This window comes from Glycine soja, chromosome 9 (assembly GCF_004193775.1).
Source record: "Glycine soja cultivar W05 chromosome 9, ASM419377v2, whole genome shotgun sequence".
Classification (NCBI taxonomy): domain Eukaryota; kingdom Viridiplantae; phylum Streptophyta; class Magnoliopsida; order Fabales; family Fabaceae; genus Glycine; species Glycine soja.
The window spans coordinates 3,703,583-3,719,959 of record NC_041010.1 but is presented as its reverse complement, the minus strand read 5'-3'; the positions used below and the strand labels follow the sequence as shown (position 1 = coordinate 3,719,959).

The following is a 16,377-nucleotide window of genomic DNA, read 5'->3' as shown; positions in this document are numbered from 1 at the left end:
TTATGTGTAAAATTTCTTTGATTTAGCAAAAGTTACATACAATAAATAAAATTAATTTTTCATTCAATGAATTAAGAAACATATATGAGATCTGACTCAAAAAAAAATAAAGTGATACCTTTTTCATGTCAACATACATATCGTAGTCCACGAAACAAAATAAAGACATGTTAAGAATGTTCCTCTTCTCTTACCCATTAACCGTGACCATTGTCCTATATAGTTGTCACACAACCAACACATTCATACTTAGACTTTTGAATATTTTTTTATAATTGATTAAAATTTATTAAAAATTATTAATTTTAGTATGTTTTGTTTTTTAATTAATGTTTTTCTCTCTTAAATTTATTAAAAATGAGTGATTTTTAATAAATTCTAACAAAAAATATTGAAAAGAAAAAGTGTGTTAACACTACTCGTATATAACCATGCATCCCAAGCATGCTAGTTTTGAGTTAAAAACTCATCATCGGCTAATTGATCCATCAATTCATAGTATGTAGCTGAAAAACCTCATACATGCATTTGCCTTCATCTGTGACCAATTAAGTTGTGTACTTTATCATCTCCAGTACATCTTCTTCATCTTTCTCCTTTTGATTGAACAAGATTCCATTTCTGAGTTTCCAGCTACCCACACACTCCATCATTTGTTCCTGTACAGCTACCACAATGTTGCCGGAAGTGACACTTGATATCCCGTGAAAGTACTTCTATATAATTTTATATGGCTGATTTTATTAAAATTAATTATAAAGTAACATGATTTACGTTTAAATGTTTTATTCTAAAAATATAAACTACGTAAAAACAATATATTCAACTCAAAATTAATTTTATACTCATTATAATCAATTCTTTATAAAATGAAACATGTAAACATATATATATTTATCTAAACTCACACTAACTTATATTTTTAATGTGATTTTGATAATGTTCGTAACGTTCATTCACTCATGGGGAGACAATAGACAGGGCATGAAGTTGGATGAGTGAAATGTCTCAAGATGCATGCACACAACATAATTATTGCTCACGTTGTTAAGTTCTATTATATTTTGTCAAAGGCACACGCTTTGGTGTATAAAAAAATGTGCATGTTTCCTCTTTTGTTATCTCCCTGGTCCTGAAAATCATGTGAACACGAGTGCTACTCTAAGCAAAGGATAAATGGAAAAATAAAAAATAGAAGAAATTCTGAAAATTTAAAAAATTGATATATATATATATATATATATATATATATATATATATATATATATATATATATATATTCGAGATTATTCAATAATTAGTTACATATATATGTATCTAAGAATTTATTATCTATTGTGTGTGTTATTCTGGGAGATTATAAGATTATCTTTAACATACAAACATAGAAAATTGATGCAAGAATTTGCACTAAACGTGTGTCTAAAGTCTAAACATATTGTTCATACGCCTATGATCTCATTACTACCTACTGTATTCGAATGATCCTGAACGCAATAAATGTGGTTATTAGTATGCCATAAAGGTTAAAAGGCTGCGTAATCCTAAGGACAGAACCAAGATTTTTACCACAAATTACATACAAGCATTTATTAACATTTGGTACAAGTAGGAGTTACCACAAATACCAAACCGGACATTTTAACCAATTAATTGCATGAGCAAGAAGATACACTTTAAACTTTAAAGCATTTCAAATACGATTAATTATAATTACCCAAGCATTGATAGTGTCCCGCAATTGATCATGACAACAGTAGTACAGTACTACATTGTTAATAAATATAATTAATGTTGTTCTTTTTTGGTGGGTGCTCATGGTGAATTATTAGGATCTCTAATTTGATACTTTTTTTTTTCTTCTTCTAAATTGTAGTATGTCAAAAGAGAAGAAAGCTAAGAAATCGATAGTACCCATGAAAGCCTTCTTGGATGAGGCACGCACGTGTTGTCACTTTTACATAAAATGTGGGTTTTTTTTTTTATATTTTATTTTATTCTCAAACAAGGAAATAAAGAAACAACTCAAAAAAAGGGTGTCTTGTTTTGGTCACAATTGTGACCCATATGATATGAGAGGAGGATGATGACGCACATGAATTTCAAAGGGGGGCCAGCCGTTTTTCTTTATTCTTCAAAAGAGGAAAAAAAAAGGAATTATATATATTCAATTATGCCTAACTTGTTGCCATACCTTGATTGCACTTCACTTTATTGCTGTTTAACAAAAAGGTATTTGCTTTTGCTTAAAGCATTTGAGGTTAAAGAAGCAACGATTAATTAGGAACACAATTTTGAATTAAAGATGGATCCATCACTGTTTTCATTTTCTTGGTCAAATTAGCTGTTCTATCCTTTCTAAATGTACATCCAACACCGCATTTTTCGACAATCGAAGTTGGTGGCATGGCCCTCTGCATCGGTTCCTTTTCATGTGCTTTTGTTTCTAAGCTCATTTAATTTGGAAGTTAATGAATCCACAAAAAGCTACTTGATTAATGATTTAACTAAACTTGTACCAAACTCCTTATAAAATATCTCCTCTATTTTACTCTCTATCCCTTTGTTTGTTAGCAACGAAGTGCATATTTATTTTATTGTTACAAAACCATTTTTGAGATAAAATGAGATTTACAAAAGCATCCAAATTTTTTCTTTTGTAAAACTAAGTTTATTGATCATTAGATTTAGTTTGAAATTTATGCATCACATTTTGAACATAAATCCAGTCAAAATTCCATTGGGGAGAAAAGAAATGCATAAAACTTACAAAGTTCGAGACATTTTGCCGGTTTGAGAGCGATGAATTAGGGACAAAATATTTGAATCTTTTTGTGGATCGGGTGCATTATTATATATGTGACTTTTAGTAATATTTTTTTTAACATTTATTAAATTTTTTTATAATATTTAAAAATATTATTCATCATTAACATTACAAAAAGATATAAGTGAAAAAGAATTATTAATATATTTTTTATGTTATTACATCATTAATTAATCTCTGTCAAACAATCTAATTAGAAGGACTAGATTTTTTCTTTTATACTTTAAATATTTAAATATATAACTTCTAACAATTTTTTTTAATAAATAATGAATTTTAAAAATTATTATTAGTTTTATGCTTAAAATTAAAATTAATTTTCATTTCAAATTATACAAGAAGAAAATACATCTATTTATAACTAATACAATTTTTTCAAGTTTTAAAAGACTCTTTAGTCTTAGAGGCACAATAACAAACAAGCAACACTCACAATAAAAAAGAAACAAACACATCAAATATAATAATAACTAAAAATCATTAAATTTTATAACAATTATATATAATATATAAATATGTTATATAATGTTAGTAATAATTAATGTTGATAATTAAATATATAAATAGATAAATGGCACTTGTCTCTACTCACTAGTCATTTTTAGTATGATTTTTTCTTTCAATTATATTTTTTTCATTTACAAAGTTTGAATCTAAGAATTTTTTTAAGAAAATTTAAATTAATATCACTTTGAACCAATGACTTATTGGTAAAAATAATAATTAATATGACATTGAAAAACTAAAATTAATGACAATTATTTTGTATTTTATTTTTTTCTTACACAACATGGGATGAAGAAAGTAATTTTTAAACAATCCAAATCTAAGAAACACAAATAAACCGAGTAAGAAATTAATGCTCACACCAACTTTAGGCATGCCAAAATCCCATCAAAATTTTGAATTTTGAACCATTTTATTATTATTATTTTTATATTATTTAAATGGACATATTATTCCAATATAAAAAAATCTTTGATGAATCAAATAATTAAAATGAACAATAACAAATGTATAGATACTTTTCATTGTCTTGTACCTATTATTCACTGTTCCTTATTTCTTGGCTCAACTTTAGAGATGCCACTACCTTCTTTATGTTCAATGCTAGCTACTAGCTAGTGTCGCCGTTATTACTTTTGTTGCATCCTACCCTGTCCTTTGGTGCCATGACTTTTGTTGCAAAGTTTTAGAGTGAAGCAAATGCAATGTGAGTTTGGTATGCTGAGAATATAGAGGTAACTAATTTTTTCAGCATATTCATGTCCGATATAAATATGACTTTATGTTCATTATTTTGGTGTATTTGCACTTGTACAATTGTACTTTAATACCAATCATACACAATCCAAATTTGAGACTGTTTAAATGCTTAGTAGGATTTTTCAAGAAGACTTATGTAAATTACTATCAAGTAACAGGGCAACAGCACTCCCACAACCAAAAAATAATATATATATATATATATATATATATATATATATATATATATATATATATATATATATATATATATTCAATCCAACACCTTTCATTAAACATAATTCTTGCTGAGTCAAGTGTTATAAACAACAAAATTCAATTTTTTGAATATTTAATACACTACATATATAACAGGACTCGAATTTGAAACTATGGTTAAACTTGAAATAATCCATGCTAGTTGATCTACGGCGCCGGGATGACACTTTCCTTCATTGATTCAAGGGTAGACTGTTTGGCACTCTCAATTTGCACCTATTAGATACACCCATAAAAAAGTTGTACTGAAAACTTATGATGAGATATTTATTTTAGAAAAAATAAAGAGAAAGGCTAAAAAAAAAATGACTGTAAAAAAAGTGCGTTTTTGTGTAAGTGAGATAGATACACAGATAGTGATTGCTTAATCGCATTGTTAGTAAAGTAATCAATGATAAAAACCAAGGAATCCAGTGATTTTTTTTTTTTTTTTGACGAAAGAATCCAGTGATGTTAAGGATGGAAAGGCTGAAAAAAAATAGTTTTTTATTTTATTTTTCCCCATAAATTAACTGGGATTTAGAAAATTACTGGTAATTTGTCGGTATTTATTATTTAACCCCTTATATAGAAATCGCCAGAAATGAAGTATACCTATACCTTATTCTGCAATATGCAGGATAATTGTTGTTGGGCCAAGCACATGTGCACCGAATGGTGAACGAATTCCATTAATACACAAAGAACAAATATTAATTTTCAGACCATATATTTTTAACTAAGTGTATTCCTTGCTAAGTGTTTGAAATTGAAATGATTGGAATTAAAATATTTAAGAAATTTACAATTTTATCCTAAAAGAACTTTGGAAGAACATTATATAATATATTTTTTTCGAAGTCTCTCCCATTTAAAGTAATTCAATGACGAAGATATGAAAGATTCTTGGAGAATTTGTTGAAAATCCTCATTTCCAATGGAAAGTGGAGGTAAGAGAATAAGAGGCTAAAGATCCTTACCTCTCATTTTTGTCAACTTTAAATACTAAGATTGTGAGAAAAAGGAAAGGATCAAAAATATTTTTGATCATTATAATTTAAAAAATACTAATTTCATCGTCATAATTTTTTTTCATGTAAAAATAACATATTTTATTAGTCTTCAATAATAATTTCATTAAACAGTAAAATATTTTTCAAACAAATGAATTTAATATTTTTAAATTTTTAAAAGACTCCAAACATATTTTATCTAAAAGATAATTATAAATTATAATTTTTGTAACATTTTTAAAAAATTGTTCTTAAAATAATTTTTAAAGGTGGCACTTACAAGTTAGTATAATATTGATTTATAGAAATAATTTCAGAGACTTTCGTTCATAAATAAAAAAATGGTTAGGGCTAAAATCATAATAAGCCATAAATCATGTTACAATCTCTCTCTAGTATCTTTTATGATAATTGAATAGGTAAAAAGTGTTAAATCCACGTACAACTACCCTATTTCTTTTCAATTTCCCTCGTTCCCTTCTAATAAATACAACCTAAATATTTAATATGCCATTTTTGGATAGTTTACACTATTAAGTCTAAAACCCATAATTAGGACACATTTATGCATAAAAAGCAAATAATTTTGCCTAGAATCTAATAACAACAGATATGGTCTGTCTGGTTATGTTTCAAATTTTACGTAAACAAGACAGAAATGTTGCCATACACGTATCAGGGGCGGGTTGAAATATTTACAACATTATTTATTAGTATTCTCATATTAAACTAATTAGAAGAATTCCATCATGCATCAGCACGAAGGTTCTTTGGCTTTCTTCTAAAATCGATGGTACTGTGAGCTAATCAAACCAATCTACAAATTGAAACTCTCAAGAGAATAGGGAAAGACCTGAAATTGAATTAAAAATTCTGATCGCATATTAAATTCCCAAGTCGTATTCAAATCCTTATCAATAAAACCATGAAGCCAAATTAAAATATTTCTAGTACACACCCAAAAATTCTTCAAAAGAAACTTCCGGGAATCTAGCACGACCAAAATCATAAATTAATGAAATTCTAACCCATCGATAATTAAATTTGATGGGAATTATGATGTAGCAGTAGCACACGTCTCACCATTAAAATCAAAATACCAGGTCAAAGTTTCAAGTAACTTAGGACAGAACGTAAAAAAAAACTAGATAAAATGAGTAGATAGCTCGGTACATTAAGTCACTTAGCACTTGACCTCCTTTAAGGCATATGCAAAGTACAGGAATGTTGGATCAGCAGCGCCGTCCTTGTAGTAGGCAAAGACCAAGCAAGCATCATCACCCATGCTCTCACCAACAAAACTGCACATAAAAGATTTCAACTCAATGAGCATTTATTTTCCAGAGTCGTATGCACTAACTACAAATTATATAAATTGATGACAACATACAAAACTCTGAAAAATGAATCCATCTATGTGTGTGTAACAAAGGTCACACTTACAATTGGAAATCTTTAATCTTAGAGAGCAGGTATTTAGTTGCTCCCTCGATGTGCTTCTTAAACAACTCCTGTTGCTCTGCATCGAGCTTGGGAGTCAAATTCTTGATAAACCTCTTCATGAAGGTAACAAACTGCTTCTTATCGAATGCGGGTTGCTCCTACAAAAATATGGTAACTACATAATTATCATCTGAACTTGATTCAAGACAAAATCATGACAAAGAAAGTGTCCATCAAAAATATAAGAAGAGGTGTAAGGTTGCCCAAACCTGAAGTCTGAATGTGTCAACAATGTCAACAACCTTAACAGCTGCATCATCAACTCCCTCATCTTCTCCTCCACCCTCAGCAGAAGGGTTTGCACCAATGTCTACATCAACTGCTCCTTTAACAACCCACTGCACTCACCAAAAAGAAATAGTTTTAGCTTGTCACCCATGTGTAACCAAACTGTTTCACTAATATATCCAAGCAATCTTATAAAAAATGAAGTAGTGGTGCTTAGAATATTACACTCAACACAAACAATAAAAATCTGCAGAAATTCACAATAATCAACTAACCTTCCCCTCAACTTCCCACAGCATTCCATTCTCAATTTCCTTGTAACGGAAGGAGTCAGAGAGAAGCTCATCACCTACACAAGGCAGCACACAGTCAATATTAACAGAAACATTTAAAAAGATAAAACAGGGGCGAGACAGAAACACACAAAAAAATAAATAAATTCGAAGAATGGCATAAAACAAAATTCCTTCATAAATAATAATATTTTATACACTACAGCTAAATTTGTAAAGCAAGCAGACCATTAGCCTAGCTCTAAATTATCACTCGAATCATAGACAATACTACACAGAAACTACTGAAAATAAAAACGTTTTGCGTTAATTAAATCAATAACCTAGCTATAATTAACAAACAGAATTAAAATAATAAAACAATCAGATACGCGTGAAATGAACGCATGTCCACAATGAATCAAATTACATCGAAAAAAATGCCAGATCCAAACATCGACGAAAGTTCAATACTCTAAAATCAAAATCAGAGGCGCAATCGAAACAGATCTAAACACAGAAGCGAAACCAAAACCGATGGCAATAGATCTACAAGCAAAAGCTACGACGAAAGAAATAGAGATTAGTTTAGTTTACCTGTAAGGAGGTCCTGGTAAACCAACATGTTTACAGAGTTTTTCTCGGATCGCTCCAAACAACAAGATATTCGTGCGGTGAAACTGGTGCGGAGCGACGCGAGAGAAGAGGGACGAAAAACTTGTGTGCAACTCTTATTTATAGTCCAGGGTTTCCAGTTTCTAGTTCCACCCGCTGAAATTACCAAAAGAACCCCTTGTCCAGTTCTCCTATTGGGCTTCTATTTCGGCCCATAGAATAATAGGCCCGTAATTGAAAAAGCGGGAATTTGAAATGGAAAATAGAGCGTGGTGGAATATGTGGAGGAAGAAGACACAGCATGACGGAAATGGAGGAAACGGTGTCTCGCGTAATCTCCGAGCTAGAGGATCTCCGTGGAAACCCTCAACCACCACCACTCTCCGAACAAACCCTAACGAATCTTCTATTTCTCCTCAAACACTCTCTTTCAGAGTTTCTCTACGATGAGCTTTCATCGAAGAATCTCTCTCCGTCTTCTCTCATTCCTCCCATTGCTTCCGCAATGGACTCTTCCCCTCCGCACCACTCTCTTCTCGCTTCCGATGTCTTCCTCTCGCTTCTCCTCGCTCCGAACGCACCCGTTTTTACACTCTTTACACCAATGTCGTTTCTTTCCTTCCTCCGCTCCCTCCGCCGCTCCTGCAAGGCCCACTCCCACCCTGGCCCGGCCCAAGACAACTCGCAGAATGGCAAACGAAAGCGCCCGGGTCGCGGTCGCGCGAAAAATCCCCAAAACGAGGACGATTCGCCCGACACTAGTTCCCAACACGACCCCAGGGTGCTCCTCCGCGTGCTGGAGAAGCTAGTCGAAGTGATGGGTTTAATCCACCTCAACCGCTTCCCCGAGACTCTGAAGTCGCTGATCCAAACCGTGGCTGAAATCCCCGTGACCTCGCTCAACACGTGCGGGAACGCGGCGGTGTATAGCAGACTGCTTAGCCTCTGCTCGCACGTGCTGAAGGAAGTTCTCAAATCCGAGCACGGTGAACCTTCCAACACTGCTGCGGAGGTTTTGAAATCGCTGTGTTCGCTTGTTCTCATGGCGAAGTCGCAGGCGAGGACTTTTGCGCTCGGATTTGTCACGAGTCTTGGTAATCAATGTGATGATGTGAAAAAGGCGCTGGTTAATTTTCCGAGGTATTTGGCGAAGAAGGCGCCGGAGAAGGCCGAGCCGAGAGCATTGGCTGTGGAGTCCATCATGGAGGTTGTTAAAGTGATGGGTTTTGATGATCAAATTGCGTTTGTGAAGTATGTTGTGCAGATGGCTCAGGGGAAGTCCAGTCTTCGGCTTTTGGCGGTTGATCTCATTTTGAATCTGGTGATGTCGTTGAAGGATCCGTTGGGCGTGGAGAGTGAAGAGAGTGAGGTGTGGGGGATTTGGTGCTTGGAGGTGCTGTTGAAAAGGTGTTCTGATGTGAGTGGCACGATTCGGGCGAGGGCTTTATCGAATTTGGCCCAGCTGGTGGGGTTTTTGTCTCGCGGTGAGAGGACTAGTGTGGTTCTGAAGGAGTTTATGGGGTTTGGAAAGGTTGGTGATGGGAATGTTGAAGGTGGAATGAATGACATGCTGAGGAGAAGGTGTATGGATGATAAGGCAGCTGTGAGGAAAGCTGCATTGCTTTTGGTTACTAACTTGACTTCTCTTCTTGGAGGCGCCATTGATGAAGTGGTGCTCAAGACAATGGGGATGGCTTGTTCGGATCCACTTATCAGTATGCGGAAAGCGGCAATTACAGCTCTATCGGAGGTAGTTTATTTACTATTTGAGTTATAATGTTTTGCTGTATAATGTATGAGACAGAAATGAGAATTTTTTGCAAAATTTAGTGACTTAACATGAAAATATAAGATATGATGTGGGTAAAGGCTTTCATTTTACGTGAGTAGTTACAGAAGAATATTTTGTCATGACAACTGTAGGGTTTGCTTTGGTCTGTTGTGTTGTTGTTGGCATCTAGTTTTCCTGGAAATGGATTTGGATAGAAAAACTACAATGCAGGCAATTTTCTTCTGTTGGACTGCTTTTATATGTTGTGTTCTCTACTAACTGTTTCTGCCTTTGAGTTGAGTAGATAAAATTGAGTTACACTGTTGTTTATGAAAGAAAAAATAGTAAAATGTTATATCTATACATGTAATCCATATGGAGAGCATAACGCAATGTCAATCAATCTGTTGTGATAAGTTTGTTCCATATTACTAAATAAATGCTCGGAGTATATTTTTCTGCATGAAGTACTTATGTTAAACAATCCCTTATTGCATTAAAATAATGGTTTTAAATGTCAAACTGTTAAGTATACTTTAGATAGTTGCCTAACTTGTGCAGTGTTTATCAGATTCTGCCTGAAATGATTTGGATAACTCGATGTTATTTCTATAATCTTACTATACGTGAGAAGTTATGAATCTCATTGGTCCTCTAAAATTTCTTCTCTTTTTCTTGGTTCCTTTTTACTAATTGCTAATATAAATAAAAACACATGATTAATTTATGAAATTTACTTAAACAAAATGTAGGCTTTCAGAACATTCTCTGCTGAAACAGTAATAACTGAGTGGCTACATTCAGTTCCGCGTTTAATATCTGACAATGAATCAAGCATCCAAGAAGAATGTGAGAACATGTTTAAAGAACTTGTTTTGGACCGGATAATTAGAGCTGCAACTGCTACCTCTTCATATAGCGAGCCTTTGTCTAATAGAAAGATGAAAGGAAAAGGTTTAGACAATGAGATGGAGATGTTTTTTCCCAATGGAACTCTGTATCTTCTGAGAGAGATTTACCATGGGGAGGTGAGCCCTTGGGTGAAGAAAATTTGCACAAATCTGGGCAAAAAGAATCGTATAAATCACAAAATTGTTACCGCACTTCAAAATATAATCAGGGTGTCAGAGTCTATCTGGCTGAGTCACTCCATGCCAATAGAAAAATGGACTGCCCCGCCAGGTGCTTGGTTTCTTTTGTCAGAGGTGTCAACATTCCTTTCAAAAGTAGTAGACTGGGAGTTTCTTCATCATCATTGGCAACTTCTTGACAAACATGAAGTGGAAGGTGAGTTCAAAAGCCCATTTGTACAAAGAAATGCATCTGAAGAGGAAGAAAGCATAGAATGCAATCATGTTGCCTGGGCCAGTGACCGAGTTTTCCTCTTACAAACAATTTCTAATGTTTCTGTGGAGCTGCCCCCTGTACCCGCAGCTGATTTGGCTCATAACTTGCTCAAACGGGTTGAACAATTCAACATGCATTCAACAGAGGTAATCATTAAGTAGTATTATTAATCGAATTCATTAGTGACTTCTAACGCTTGCTTCTTGTATTATTCTTCAATGTCTATCTGGATGGTGTGAATGTGTGATATTCTACCATTGTTAAACACGGCTTTATTTATCCACCAGATTTAGAATTTCATAATGCTTTTCATGGGATGCTTCTTTGTCTTGATTATCATCTTTTTGCATCATATATTATAAATTTCTTAACACTTAAAAGTATATGGTAACAAATCTGTCTATTAATGATGCCAATATCTTGTGGAGTGGAGTGGACTGAAGGTTGCCTTGAAATTAACACTTCTGCATGGTCTTTCAAGTTTTAAGATGTGTAAATGTCTTCCTCTCAGTTCTATTTTTTGTCTTATGCCAGGTCATGGGAATTTCATTCCATCTGAAGCTTAAGCATTTATCTTGTTTACTCTACTGCCCCCACACAATGAAGAAAACTGGACACTCTTTATACTGCATCATTTAATAAACAAATATTAGTTCCATGATCATCTTAGTTTCTTAAGCAATTAGCCAAGCTATCTAGACTTATATATTAAACAGTGCTGTGATACTAAATTTGTTATTAATTGTTAATGGAACAACTATTTTCATAGAAATAATGTTAGCTGGTATTTTAGTTGATAAATCTGGACAGAAAGGTAAGTTAAATGATGAGGTATAGAGGTAGAACAGAATGATAATGGCTGAGAACATTATAATTATACAGAGTTAAATAGTATACTTTGTTGACTTTTTACTTTTGCTTGATAGGTTGATGCTCATTTAAAAGCACTAAAAACATTATGCAAGAGGAAAGCTTCAAATCTCGAAGAGGCAGAAGCATTAGTCTTGAAATGGGTCCACCAAGTTCTCTCCAGGGCTTCTGGAATAATAGAAAAATTCATTTCAGAGAATTCAGAACAAAACGCAGAAGGTAGCTTCTTCACTCCACCTAGAAGTGGGACTAGCAAAGGCAGGAAATCAGTAGCAAAGTCCAAGTCATTGTCTAAAGCAGTAACAGCGATTTATACAGTTGGGTCGGTAGTTATTGTTTGCCCATCTGCTGATATGAGCAATTTAGTTCCTCTGTTGCATACAATCATCACTTCTGGGAGTTCTGGTCCTAAATTAAATAACCTACCCAGCCCTTCAACTTCTTTGCAACAGGAAGCTCCCTCTTTTTATATTCAAGGGTGGCTAGCTATGGGCAAGCTTTGCCTTGCTGATGGGAAGCTAGCTAAGAATTATATTCCTCTGTTTGTACAGGTTGGGCCTGTGGCTTTGACTGTTTATGTTATGCCTCATGGACTGTGATATTTTTCTCACCTCCTAATCAAAATACATTCTGTTTCAAAATATGCAGGAGCTTGAAAAGAGCAAATCTGCAGCTCTTCGCAACAACATTGTGGTCATGATGGCAGACTTTTGTGTCCGGTTCACTGCTCTTGTTGATTGGTAAGCCTCGTTAATATTGCATTTAAGTGAATTTGAATTTGAAAAGGTATAATATCGTAAGGAAATAATGTAGTGTTCTTGTACATATTGGTAAATACATAGCAGATTGTATAATAATAATAATATAAATCCAATATTTACAGAATGCAAAATGCTTAAATTGAATGTCAGCAAATATTCGCCTTGCTATTCTAACTTCTTTTTCATGGAAGTTATCAGTTACATAACAAAGATCACAAGGTGTCTCTTAGATCCCTGTGAACTTGTGAGAAGGCAAACGTTCATATTGCTTTCCAGATTGCTGCAGGTACTTTTTATGAATCAACTTATTTCACAGCTTGTTTTCATTATCTCTTCTAAAAGGTGAAGAGGGAAAAATTGTATTGTTTGCTAAAATATGATTTTCTTTTATCTAGAGGGACTATGTGAAATGGAGAGGAGTGCTATTTCTTCGGTTCCTTTTGTCACTTGTTGATGAATCAGAAAATATAAGGCAGTTAGCGGATTTTCTCTTTGGAAATATTTTGAAAGGTCTGAAACTTTATCTTGATAGTTATACTTGCCATTATATATAAATTAAAAAATATGTTTGTCATTGGATTTTAACTATTGTGTTTTCCTCACCAGTCAAGTCTCCTCTTTTAGCATACAATAGTTTTGTTGAGGCTGTTTTTGTTCTGAACGACTGTCATGTCCATAATGGGCATCGTGAGTCTCAAGGATCACGAAAGGAAAGCCAAATCTTTTCCATCAGGTAATGGGACCCAAAATTAGCAATTGGCAAGACAGTTAATTATTTGAGATATTGCACTGATATCAAGTCTGCATTGATCTTCGCAGGGGTACTGATGAAGAGTCAAGGTCTAAAAGAATGCACATTTATGTTTCTTTGCTAAAACAAATGGCCCCTGAACATCTTCTAGCAACCTTTGCCAAGTTATGTGCAGAAATTCTAGCCGCAGCTTCTGATGGTATGCTCAATATAGAAGATGCAACTGGACAGTCTGTTCTACAGGTATTAATCTGTACCAACCATGGTCACCAGGTTGTCATTAATTATCAGCATATATATATGTATGCAATTGGTAATGCATACATATTGGAATATGAAGGGAGATAACATTGCCTTTAATACTGTCTTATATCATGTAATTTATGTTCTAATAAGGCTTAAATAAGTTTTTGGTCCCTATAAAATAGGGATTTTTTTATTTTAGTCCTTTAAAGTTGTATTTTTTTAGTCCTTTAAAGATTTAAAATTTTTTATTTTTGTCCTTGTTGTCAAGTATCAACTATGTTGACAGTTTATTGACTTGTGGAGTCTTACAGTCGCATGTAACTTTTTTGGTAAACAATATTTTTAAATCCCTCGTCAAGTAATTTAATGTCATCAATTGGTTCGAACAGATGAGGATTTTAAAACACAGTTTACCAAAAAAGAATTACGCGTGACTATCCTGTTAGACATCGATTACCTTCGTTAATTGACAGCAATGAATAAAACAAAAAATAAATCTTTAAAGGACTATTATTAGTGTTTTAAAACCCAGATCGAACGGCTGGTCGGAGTGGGATCCAATAACTCAACCGGTTTGGCTCAGGCATCGGAAACCCGGTGTGACCTGGGCAAGTTTATGGTCAGACCAGCAAACAGCGGGTAACAACCCAGACCGGTTTGGGCGCACACAGATACTTTTCCCTTCATGAAAAATTAAAAAAAGGTTAAATTACACATGTGGTCCCTATAGTTTCATGGTTATTATCTTTTTAGTCCCTATAGTTTGAAAATGGTCTTTTTAGTCCCTATAGTTTACATTTTAATTCTCTTTTAGTCCCTGTAGTTTAAAAGTGTTTTTTTTAGTCCTTATAGTTTATATTTTAATTCTCTTAGTTTTTGTAATTTGAAAAGATTAAAAAAGTAAGAATCATGAAACTATAGGGACTAAAAGAGAGTTAAAATGTAAACTATAAAGACTAAAAAGACCACTTTCAAACTATAAGGACCAAATGAGTAATTTAATCTTAAAAAATGCAATCTGAAACTGCACCACAGAAATGTTGTACTAATTTGTGAAGTGATTCTTTTTTTTATTTAATATAGGGTATACTTTTTTTTTTTATTTTTGTTAATAAAGATCGAGTCATGCAGGTTAATAACTGACCTATTGGTTCGACCATTGACCCAATATCTTGATCGAGTCGATTACTGGTTCAGTTTTTAAAACTACGATTCTAATAAATAAATAAATAAAACTATTTTATTGGGACAAAAAACTTATTTAAGGCTTCTAATTATAACATTAATTGTGTGATCAGGATGCTTTTCAAATTCTCGGCTGTAAAGAGATACGCATTTCATCCACTCGTGCATCATCCGAGTCAGCAGATGTAGAGGAGGAAGGGGGAGAAAGTGGATCTGCAGCTAGAGGAAAGACTATAACTCAGGCAGTCAAGAAGGGTCTTATCCAAAATACAGTCCCCATCTTCATAGAGTTGAAACGTTTATTGGAAACCAAGAATAGTCCTCTCATAGGTTCTCTCATGGAGTGCCTCCGCATTATTCTAAAGGACTATAAGAATGAGATTGATGACATATTGGTAGCTGATAAGCAGCTGCAGAAAGAGCTTATTTATGATATTAAAAAATATGAAGCAGCAAAAGCTAAAGCAACAGTAGCTGAGGCTGTGGGCACCAAACCAAAATCAGTTTCAAATCAATCACCTGATGCTTCTAAGAATCTGACCAAGACACAAGGACAAACAGTTGGACAAAGCAGTAATGAGCTTCCAAGTGATTCAAGAGTTGCTTCAGCAATGGCAAATGCAGCAGCTGCAGCAACAGCCCGTTCTGTGCTCAGGGAAATAAACAAGGGGACCGCTACACCATCACTTAGTTCTTTGAGTGTTCCTAAAGTCAAGTCTTGTACTGGTATGTGTCATTCCAAAGATAAGCGCATGGATGTCATACAATCTATAAGGAAAAGACAGTCTTTCGATTCTGATGAAGAAAACTAACATCAAAATGTATTTTGAATTTTAGCATTCCAAAATCACATAGTTTTATTTGGCATTGGAGCCTGAAAGACCTGTCTTTCCAGACAAGTATGTTAAATGTAAATATAGTGGCAACTTGATAACAACTGATTTTTACTGATAAAAGCAATTGGAAGAAAAGGATTCTAGGCAAATGCTTAGTGGTTATGTTAAAATAGTTCAGAAATATAGTTGGCCTAGCAAATAGGAATATGCGCTTCAATGCTTGTTCCTGACTGTGAAAAGCTACAAAAACTTTGGAGTAGTAAGCCTGAAGATAAGTTTAACTCTTGCCTATCCGTATTTCAGTGAATCCAAGCAATTTTCTGTTGTTCGAATTAATTAGTTTTTCTTAATGGATTAAAATTTGTTTCCTTTTATTTTTACTGTTTTCTATTGTCTGCTGATTCTGTTGAAATTAAAGCAGTTTTAATACCACCTTTCTCTCATGTTATATCAGTAAAATATAATAATTTAGATTATTAGAATGAATTTGAATTGGAGATTGTTTTCTCTGCCCATTTTCTTGGATCCTGAATTTTATGAAGATTCTCTAATAAGAATAATAATAAAATAGATAATTAAATTACATTAATAGAAATATCATACATCATCAGGTACCATGAAATTCATGGGGAAAAAACACTTACCCCAT

At 33.5% G+C, this 16,377-nt stretch overlaps 2 protein-coding genes across 2 annotated transcripts; one reads left to right on the top strand and one right to left on the bottom strand.

Annotated features, from left to right (window-relative positions):
- Window positions 1-6,223: 6,223 nt before the first annotated feature.
- On the bottom strand, window positions 6,224-8,082 carry LOC114367401 (translationally-controlled tumor protein homolog). The gene is made up of 5 exons (XM_028324579.1): window positions 7,944-8,082; window positions 7,350-7,423; window positions 7,056-7,184; window positions 6,787-6,944; window positions 6,224-6,644 (listed from the first exon to the last, which is right to left on the bottom strand). The coding sequence occupies exons 1-5, from the start codon at window positions 7,969-7,971 to the stop codon at window positions 6,527-6,529; spliced, it is 507 nt and encodes a 168-aa protein (XP_028180380.1). The 5' UTR covers window positions 7,972-8,082; the 3' UTR covers window positions 6,224-6,526.
- Window positions 8,083-8,161: 79 nt separating this feature from the next.
- Window positions 8,162-15,877, top strand: LOC114367400 (condensin-2 complex subunit D3-like). The gene is made up of 9 exons (XM_028324578.1): window positions 8,162-9,711; window positions 10,485-11,225; window positions 12,006-12,500; window positions 12,598-12,689; window positions 12,909-12,996; window positions 13,106-13,220; window positions 13,317-13,443; window positions 13,530-13,704; window positions 15,006-15,877. The coding sequence occupies exons 1-9, from the start codon at window positions 8,263-8,265 to the stop codon at window positions 15,702-15,704; spliced, it is 3,981 nt and encodes a 1,326-aa protein (XP_028180379.1). The 5' UTR covers window positions 8,162-8,262; the 3' UTR covers window positions 15,705-15,877.
- Window positions 15,878-16,377: the final 500 nt, after the last annotated feature.

Bases quoted from the DNA above. Each gene is read 5' to 3' on its own strand.
- LOC114367401 (XM_028324579.1), bottom strand. From the start codon at position 7,971: ATGTTGGTTTACCAGGACCTCCTTACAG. The intron at 7,424-7,943 runs GTAAACTAAACT...TGCCTTGTGTAG, and splicing joins TTACCAGGACCTCCTTACAG to GTGATGAGCTTCTCTCTGAC. The intron at 6,645-6,786 runs GTAAGTGTGACC...TTTTATGTGCAG, and splicing joins AAGATTAAAGATTTCCAATT to TTTTGTTGGTGAGAGCATGG.
- LOC114367400 (XM_028324578.1), top strand. From the start codon at position 8,263: ATGACGGAAATGGAGGAAACGGTGTCTCGCGTAATCTCCGAGCTAGAG. The intron at 9,712-10,484 runs GTAGTTTATTTA...AACAAAATGTAG, and splicing joins CAATTACAGCTCTATCGGAG to GCTTTCAGAACATTCTCTGC. The intron at 13,705-15,005 runs GTATTAATCTGT...TTGTGTGATCAG, and splicing joins CTGGACAGTCTGTTCTACAG to GATGCTTTTCAAATTCTCGG.